We start from the raw sequence: 10,507 nt of genomic DNA on the forward strand, positions 1-10,507 counted from the left end.
TCTGGAAAAATCCATATTTATAAAACTAGCTACAAGCTCAAAAACAAATCGTGCTTGGTACTGTAACTATGGAAAGGTCAATCACTATACTACTTGAAACAGTGCTCCAAAATTGACACTGAGTTAAGCAAAAGTAAAAATAGATTGCAGTTGTGTTTTTAACTAATAATAAAAGTGGTATGTTAACTTAGCCAATAAGAACTCTTTCCCTTTTGCTGCCTTTGACTTCTTCGATTTTGAGAGCTACTTCAATGACAACCTGATAATGTTTAAAAGTCAACACTTTTTGCTCAAGCATTTATTTCACATTTGTCGTGTAATGTTCATTGGATATCTCTCCCTTAGGCCGTGTTGGCTTCTTCTCCGACTTTTTGGGAAATTTCTATGTTAACCCCATCAATTGGTTTGCTTTGAAAGAGAACACATTATTAAAAAAAGGACCAGTGGAGATGTATGCATTCTATTCATAATTTGGTCATTGTAGGCTGCTAGATTACGCAGTTGATGATAGCAAAATAAGGAAACAGGATTCTTACATAGCAGTCGGAGCTGTCGCTGGAAACACCATCGGAGGTTTCCTCGCTTGGGATTGGCTGAGAGCTAACTGGGCAACTCTTGATGAAGAGTATGTTAGAAACATCTTTATTTTTATTTGAAATTGCTAAAATTACATTTGTTTGTAGTATGCTATATTACAATATATTACGTGCATTATTGCATCACATCATAATATATTATCGTAGATTGTAAGATACTAAATTATAACATTTTATTCTAGATTATATCATACTGTATTACATTATAGCATTTTAAATTACATGTATATTATATTATATTATATTACAATATTACATTGTGTTTAATTAAATTTTACTTTACTGTATTATTTAATATCATGTTAACTAGTATTATAATATATGTTATATTATACCGTTTTGTTTTACAATATACCAGTACACAGCAGTCGCGTGCTCCATGAGAGATTGTCACATGTAATAACTAAGTGCACAATTATTCCCAGATATGTTAAGGTGAATGAGTGGTGCAGTTGTTAGTGCACTTGAATGTAAAATAAATAATCTGAGTTTGATTCTCATTCATAGCAATCTTTTTTCCTAATGCTTGTAGCATTGTTTAAGACAGATGGATTAACATGGCTCTTGTTATAGCAAAGACTATATTCTAATATAATATATTATGTTATACCACATAATTTATAATATGTTTTATTATTTACTATTTTATAATATGTTACCATGTTATGTCGTGTTGTTACATATTATATTACAACATATTCTATCCAATCATATTATATACATGTAGTTCAGTTGAGGGAGTTTAACGTATACATTCTTTGTACCATTAATTGCTTAGTTGTTTTATACTCATAAGTAATATTTACCAACCTATTATACAATTTTTATTGCTTCGGTATTCTTCTTCAGTGCTATCAACTATTTTGCCATGTAACAGGTACCAAACAGGAAACATGTATGCCACCTTTACCGCATCCATTACGAGAAACTTCTTTACCCAATTTGAGTTAGACTCAGTGAGTATTCTGATTTAAAGGTACCAGGAAGTTAAAAGTGCTTGCTTGAGTTGCCTTACCACTTTTCAGGTTTAAAGGTGAGCTCACAAAAAGTTGTAGCAGTTTTTATCAGAAAGTATTAATATTTTTCTATCATTTGAGATTGCTTTTGATGTTTGAAGTAAACTGACTGCCAAAATGTTTCAAGATAGAAATTGACAAAATTTTATTGTGGCTAAAATGCTCGAAAGAAAAATACGTGTGAAATGACATCACCAGTTGCTATCGTCGCTATAGTTGATATCGGCTATTGCCATCGAGTTGCAGCATTAGGCGTATTTTATTATGTTAATCTTTTTGCAACTATAGGCGTCATGATTGCACTTTCACTTGATTTGTTTTTTAACTGCAATCGGGTTTTGTTGATGTTAATCTTGAAACATCCTGGCTTTCAGCTCACCTCAACATCAAAAGCAATCGCAAATGATAAAAATAGATCGATACTTTTTCATAAAGTCTATTAAAATATTGTGCGTGTTCATTTTTAATCAAAAGTGAAACAAGAAATTGAAGAAGAATAAAAACCTTTTTGGCTAAATTTATGATTTGTGATTATGAGACTCTATCAGGTGAACAGAGTAGGCAACTCTAGCAGGTGAATAAAGCAAGCATTTTTAACTTGGCTCTAGGCTAGAAGGCTTAGCTACAGACCACGTGTCTTCTATCAAATAATCAGCAGTATTTCATCTTTATAAACAGGTTTGGCTCGGGAATTATGATGTTAGGCCGATTTGTCTCGTCAGCTACCAACAACTTCTTTACGCAGTTTGATTTTGAGCAGGTATGAAATCAGATGTTTAACCGCTTGTTATGATTTAATTAATTATAATTTGGTATATCTGGTTAACAGCCATATTGAAATATGTGTGTAGACTAGCTAAAAATAAAAGAACTTGTCAAATTCTCAGCTGAGCCAATAAATTTCAAAAATAATTATTTTTGACTGAATAAAGATGCGCTAATAATGCCAAACTTAAAATTGACAATAAATTGTAGGAATAAAGAATGCAGTTTCACTTTGTTATTGTAAAAGGTTCAATTTCATTTTGCTATGCTGAACAAGCTCAGTTTTGCTTCATACACTGAACAACCTTAGTTTCACTTTGTTACGCTGAACAAGCTCAGTCTCACTTTGTTAGGCTGAACAACCTTAGTTTCACTTTGTTAGGCTGAACAACCTTAGTTTCACTTTGTTAGGCTGAAAAAGCTCAGTTTTACTTTGTTAGGCTGAACAAGCTCAGTTTCACTTTGTTAGGCTGAACAAGCCCAGTTTCACTTTGTTAGGCTGAACAAGCTCAGTTTCACTTTGTTAGGCTGAACAAACTCGGTTTCACTTTGTTACGCTAAACAAGCCCAGTTTCACTTTGATATGGTAAATATTTGTTCTATCATTTTCAGAATGTATTATCAATCAATAGTACTAGAAATTCCCCTGTCATACAGCCCACGACCTGATAATGGAATAAGTGATAACGGAAAAAAGAAATGGCAGAGCTGGTTGTTGAAAAAGTAGTTGTCAGCAGGAATTGGCAGAGTACAGTGCAAATGAAAGTTGTTCGAGATGACATAAAATAAATTTGAGGGAGCACGACTTTAAAAAGGTGCAAATAACAATTTCAACAAATATAGAAAAGTTAGATAAGTTCAGCGTTCTGTTAAAGTTCACGCAATCTCGTCTCCTCTCTTTTACGTTGTAGGATTTGGTCATTGATAGCTAATCGAGTGATGCGCTCCCTAGCGAAGTTGTTAACTTCTAGATTAAATTGTTAATTAAAGCTGTAGGCCTAACCTACTGTAATGTATGTAATTTAACAACAACAATAGGGAAATATGTTTATTATAACTCTGAAATGCAAAATTAAAAGTAAAATGGCAAGCTACTGTGTACTATACACAGTTTGAAAGTTGGTTGTGTTGAATGTAGAATGGTTTTGGTAGCGATCTTTAACAGAAAGCAAGTATGAGCGTTCACGCGTCTAGAGGTTTTATGCAAACTGCAGCAAAATTAAAAAATGTTCTCGTCCTAAAGGGGCATTGTAGTTCGGCCCTAGCTTGTACATAAGTTGTAAAGAATTTTGGCTAACGTTTTAAATAATTTAATGAAACCTTCGGTGATTGGACAAAAAACATAGGCTGATAAACTGTGTACCACAATTTCGTACCTGTAAATCAGTCTACCTGTAATAAACGGTCTACATTTATTACAGAAACCTTCGAATAAATTCGATTACAAGTAAACAATGCCATAAACTGGTGAAATGAGCACGGTTTTTTCGTGAAATGCGCACTGCTAAATAGTTCTACTATCTGTCGCACGGCTTTATTGGCGTATCGTTGGCCGGTCTTAACTTTTATTAAACCAAGCTTTTCAAGCATTTTGTGGCAATTTTTGGCCAAATTAATCTGTCTATTTGTGTATAATCCGATCAGATGGGTAAGTTTTAAGATACTGTCAACAATTTACAAAGACTTGTTAACATATTTAAATAGGCTTATATGTGTTTTGTATCGTTATTGTACTTTAATGACTCTACAAAACGATGGTTAAATTTGTTGATGAGATTTCGAAACAAAGGTTTGTGACGTTGCTGATGAAAAATTTTTGCAAGTTGTGTGCACATGCATTTATCATAAAAATTTTCAAACTTCGCTCCGCTCGTTGGGTTGTGGGACTAGGCAATACGTTTGTGTTTATTGTATTTTGACCACTCAGATAGTTTGAAATGTTCACCTGCATTGCCACAAATCTGTCAAAAACTTGTAGTAAATTATTCATCCTGCATGTACAGCCAGGATACATACAGATTTCCCCATTTCCTGCTTGTTTACAAACTTGATTATAACTCCAGAAGAATGATTACATTTAAATATGCTTTAGTCAAAGCAGGCTACAAACTTAGCTTTCCAGTGACACATGTTTGCTCTCCTGCACTTAATGCTTTTCTGATGCGTCTCTGCTCGACTTGAATAAATCATTTTTAAGGTTAGACTCAGCTGATGTTCAAACTAAAAGCTAACTATCCGCATCTTTCAGTTTTTGCATTTGTTTGTCTGCATGTATAACTTTTTATAGGCATTGGTAGTTATCCAGTCAGCCAGAAAGCACAACATGAGTACTGTGTATCACTCATTGATAAATTACTTGTTGATTTTTAATAAATGATTTTGATAAATTAATTTGTTGATTACTCAACAAATTACTTGTTGATTTTTAATTTTAGTGTTTATTTAAAGCAAATTTAGAAAAAGAAATTTTAGTTCAAGCTCATAGACATTGACATGAACAGCTGTAACTTAGCATTAATTGATGAGGATGCACGTTGATTATGTCTTTTAAAAACTCTTTTTAAAGTTCAAGCATAAGTCCTGTGGCCAAAATTATGAACTTTCAAAACAACTTGTTTAAAAGCTATCAGATCTATTTACTCTGTCCAATACTTTCAAGCCAGTAATTCATAGCAGCTATCTACTCTTGTCTGAGCAAACAACCCTTACTAAAGCAATTGCTCACGACTGAAAAATGGCCACACAAGTCTTTATCTTTTGTCATCGTATTTTGTATTTTCATGACAACTAAGTTTGTTATTTTTTTCTAAAACATGTTTTGTATTTTCCTTCTTAAATAACTCATCATATATCAGCAATAGCAGCAATCAGTATATCAATATTTGCTAATTCTAGCTTATAGTATATAATTTTAGCCTGTTTTGCTTATATTTTACATTAGGTGGAAGCATTTGTAAAGATGACGGGAGACTTAGGCACTGCGACCAGAGCTTTTGAGCAGGCTAAAGAAAGAACCCAGAACAACATTAAATATTTAGAGAGAAACCAAGAGGCCCTCACTGATTGGCTGAAGGCTAATGTTTAAAATATCATTGACCAATGAGCAAGAGAAATACGAAGATAACATTCAATTTCCATTGCAAAGACTGAGCAAACACCTTTCAAATTGAAAGTGTCAAACCTTTGCATATTTTAAAATATTTATCTTTAAGATGCAAATAAACTAAATCACGTATTGCATTTGCAATGAACATTATTAATAGAATTGCCTTTTGCAAAATTATATTTTGATTACACAATCTATTCTTGTCTTTTAACCCTTGGTCGATTCTCTTTTAACTAACGAGTTTGATAAAATGCTACAATACCTCAATAAATATTATTTTCTATACATTGTGGAGAGTTGCTTTTTCTTTTATAATATTCTCAGATGAGGTAGATGAATTGACTTATATTTTGGTGTAATCATATACATATATTCCAATAATAATTAAGGCTGCTATCTTGTCCTTTTGTCGAATGCATTTGCATCCCGATGAGGTGTCACAAAATCATCAATGTACCATGGAACCAGTAAGATGGTTTTAATATTTTTTTGAAGTTTTAGATAGCTAAGATGTTTTATTACGACATAAAAATTTTGAGGAAGTTTAAAAAGTTTTAAAAAATTCATTAATCTTTTTGCAAGATACAAGATACTCATAATGAAACATATTGTCCATTGGTTCATCGGTCATAAGAAAAAAATGAAAAGGCAGAATTCAGGAAACATGGATTGAGTTGACCACAAGTGTTATACAAGTTGTTAATCTAATATTATTGTGTGGGGGTCAGGATATAGTGAATTGCAGGTTGCCGTAACAGAAAGTTCATAAACTGAATCATACGATGGCTGCTTGATCACTCAATGATCAAGACTTGGTCACTTGTTCACTAAAAGTGAGCTTGATCACCCTGTGTTTGCCTTGGTATTCATATTAATTTTAGCTTGTAAAGGAATGCCCCTCACTCCTTTACTGCTCAACTTTTAAGTACAATGCAATATATATGAACAAATATGTATACATGAATACAGTGTACGCATCTAACAGACAACTGCAAGCAATGAGTCCTTCCCACACTTTACCTTTTACTTTTTCTGGTGCTCCATATAGGTATACTATGGCCACTTATATGCCTTGCCTCTATTTCGTAAGGGCAACTTCGTTTGGAGGGCGGTCTCTTGATTGCCGACTGACCCAGTAGTAGCTGGGCCTCTCGATTTTTGGCTTGGTAGTCACTTGGTCTCTCCATCATTAACTTGGTGGTTATTCAGCTATCATCTCACAACCGGTGGTTGGCATTTTGTGCTTCCAGCCAATTCGAGAACCGACTCGGTCTCTTCTCTCCAGTTCTCTTCTAGTTTGGGTGGCCGAGCCAGCTTTGCTGTCAGAGTAAGCTTGGACAGCCGTGAGGACTTTCTACAACTTCGGGCCTTGGTGTCAATTTAATTTCATTAGATTTCTAAATGAGTCCTCTATTTTCATTTAAAATTGTTATTGTTATTGCATTAAAATCATGACCGTTACTTTAGTTTGTGCTTACTATTTTACACCTCATTGTTAATTGCTTACTCATAAGCTATATATAACAGACTTGTTTATATCTAGCCACTGATAAGCTTTACCGAAGTATATATTTACAACAGCAAACAGATCTATGTATACTAATATCTCAGCGCTATTCGGTGCTGGGCAGTGAACACGCAATTATAAATAACAATCAGGTGTTTGTCTTGCAACACAACCTACACACCTACACAAAGATATTCTAAGCAAAGTAAAGTCTACTCAAAGACAACAAAAAAATCTGGTCGATTACCAGAATAATAGCTGAAACCTTGGCTCATAGTAGCACGCTCATAATCCCATTGATTATGCTCTGTATTGTTGCACAAACTTCGGTGTTTTCTTATCCGCAATCAATAAATAAAGCAAGGTCCGCCTTCATGAGACTTCAGACTATTCTATTGACATTTGCATAATTACTTCTTTAATAACTCGATATCCACGAACTTGCTTGGAAGAAAAGTCTGGTGAAGTTTGCGGCCTTCATATCGACAGGTGAGTAACATTATTATGACCTCCACAACTATGGCTACCATTTGTCATGGCAGTAGCGGGCCTGCTGTTTATTCGTTTAGGTTAGATGAACGCTGCACACTCGCGTGTCTTGTCACTGGTGTCACTTTTCAAATGGTGAGACTTCCGCTTTTCACCTGAGCAATGATGATTTCGTTGAACACTTCTTGTTTATCAGCGCATATCATCTTTTTTACTCTCAATATAGCTGTTTTTGAGAGTTTCAAAAATTGTGTACTACATTACACACCATCACGAAAAGTCGATATACATAAAATTTTGCTTTTGCTCAATACCGAAAAGTAGCCATATTATATGAACTAGTACCCTGAAAGTTTAGTGTTATGAGAGATCATCAAGTGTTTATATAGCACAGAGAACAGGTAACTATATGCTCATTAATTCTTGAATCTTGGATGGTGAATGATTTGGGCATGGAGCTGATGCCAAATATCGTAGGTTCAAATCCCATATGATGCAATATTTTTTCTCCACCTCCCACCATGACTTTGAACAAATGGACAAATGGAAAGACACGACTTTTATTATAGCAAATATTGTCAGTACTGGCAGGCATGTCGTATCTTAATTCTCACTGTAAACCGGGAAACTGAAATGTGTGATAAAAAGTTACTTTTAAAGTAGTACCAGCCACAAAGTACATTGTCCACCGTAATTTTTCAAAGATGTCATACAGTGAGTGAAAATTGCCCAGATTTGCTTCAAGATGCTTACGAGCTTAGAAACTGAGAACGTAAATTCAGAAAGGTGTTTGTACAGCTCCAACCAAGAAATTCAAAAAATTGGTCTTTATTTTTGTTGTGAAGAAGAGACAAACTTACCTTTAAGCAAATGGATGTTGCTGCCAGCACTACCATCCTGCCAGATCTGTCATTCATATCTGACCTCTCATTCATATCAATAAAACAGAACAGAAAAAAGTGTTAGTCACGGAATAATTGTTGACTCATCACTGAAAGCGCTTTGAACAAGTGCTAAACTCGTTGTTTTTAACTTCTTTTAATGTCATTGGTATAAAATTCTAAAGCACGCACAATATACCATAATCAGTGTGTTATTGAAAAAGAAGGATTGTAAGTATCAGGTGTCACGCTTATTGAGCATCACTGTCTTACTCAACAGTTCGTGTTGCCCTCTTTTTATTAGTACTACATTTAGCCAACCCTAAACTTTATCCCCAGACCCAAAAATAATTATTTCACCACAAGTGTTTATTTTTTATTCTGTCTGAGTGTACAAAGTTTCAGCTCTAAAAATCATCAGAATACTGCTAAAAAACTATTCTAAACACTTTCAGAGAACCACCAAAATACTCTCAGTTTAATAGTTAGGTCACTCAGCAACATAAAGTAATCATAAACCTTCTACATGTACTTAAATATTAATTCTACTGATCACTCTATCTGTTGTTATATCTGGCTACAAGTACAGCTAACCAACAGGTCAGCTATCAAATTCCACATAGTTCCTTGTCTACACAACACCACTTGTTTATAGTCTCTGTTCCTGCAGAATCTGAGTAAAGCTGCCGCAATAGAGAGAGATATTACTATAGTTAAGCATTGCTGAGCAGTATAAAAGCCAGGAATGAAAGGCTCCATTTTTAGTAGCAGTAAAATCCATAACAGCCTGCTGTCTAATCTCCCAGGCTGGCACTTTGGTCCCTGGTTATTTCTCAGCGAATTATGGCTAAATCGGCACTCACGTTTACATCGTCAGCCCTGTAAGCAATGAGCTTTGTTAGATAGTGATAACATTATCATGGTACGTTCAAAACTGAGTCATCAGCTATGCCTTAAATAAGATTTTCAATTCAATAAAAGTATTTATTTAATATTTATAGTCAGTAAGTTGTGCTGCAGAACTAAGAAAATAAAAACTCCGACAGGTAAACTTTTAAATTGTTCCTGAGGAATAACGTGTGTAGACTGGAAGACTATCTATCTTCGGCTGCTGTTAATATCTTTGTTGTGAATTCCTTTGGGATGTTTTCTGATTCATACATCACTCCTCACAATACCTGCTCACTACTATCAGGATATTCTACCTATGATTACTAGTATGTATATCATCTAAGTTATAACACGATACTCTATCTATGATTACTAGTATGTATATCATCTAAGCTATAACATGATACTATACCTATGATTACTAGCATGTATATCATCTAAGCTATAACATGATACTATATCTATGATTACTAGTATGTTTATCATCTAAGCTATAACATGATACTCTACGTATAATTACTAGTATGTATATAATATAAGCTATAACATGATACTATACCTATGATTACTAGTATGTTTATCATCTAAGTTATAACATGATACTGTACCTATGATTACTAGTATGTTTATCATCTAAGCTATAGCATGATACTCTACCTATGATTACTGGTATGCATATTATTTAAGGTATAACATGATACTCTACCTATGATTACTAGTATGTATATCATATAAGCTATAACATGATACTATACCTATGGTTACTAGTATAACCTGTTACTCTACCTATGATTACTAGTATGTATATCATCTAAGCTATAGCCTGATACTCTACCTATGATTACTGGTATGTATATCATCTAAGGTACAACATGATACTCTACCTATGATTACTAGTATGTATATCATTTAAGTTATAACATGATACTCTACCTATAAATACAGTATGTATATTATCTATGTTATAACATGATACTCTACCTATGATTACTGGTATGTATATCATCTAAGCTATAACATGATACTCTACCTATAATTACTAGTATGTATATCATCTAAGCTATAGCCTGATACTCTACCTATGATTACTGGTATGTATATCATCTAAGATATAACATGATACTCTACCTATGATTACTAGTATGCATATCATCTAAAGTATAACATGATACTCTATCTATGATTACTAGTATGTATATCATCTAAAATATAACATGATATTCTACCTATGATTAGTAGTATGTATATCATCTAAG

The 10,507-nt window shown here is 33.7% G+C and overlaps 1 protein-coding gene across 2 annotated transcripts in view; it reads left to right on the top strand.

The window, feature by feature from the left end:
* LOC137397647 (aminopeptidase Ey-like) overlaps window positions 1–5,885 on the top strand; it is a 50,125-nt gene extending 44,240 nt beyond the window's left edge. For both annotated transcript variants that reach the window (XM_068083948.1, XM_068083946.1), the window contains exons 23-25: window positions 485–625; window positions 2,291–2,372; window positions 5,319–5,885. In XM_068083948.1, the coding sequence (XP_067940049.1) occupies window positions 485–625; window positions 2,291–2,372; window positions 5,319–5,462 (367 nt within the window). In that variant the 3' untranslated portion in view covers window positions 5,463–5,885. The remainder of the gene's footprint in view (window positions 1–484; window positions 626–2,290; window positions 2,373–5,318) is intronic.
* Window positions 5,886–10,507: the final 4,622 nt, after the last annotated feature.

This window comes from Watersipora subatra, chromosome 5, assembly GCF_963576615.1.
Source record: "Watersipora subatra chromosome 5, tzWatSuba1.1, whole genome shotgun sequence".
NCBI classification, from domain to species: Eukaryota; Metazoa; Bryozoa; class Gymnolaemata; order Cheilostomatida; family Watersiporidae; genus Watersipora; species Watersipora subatra.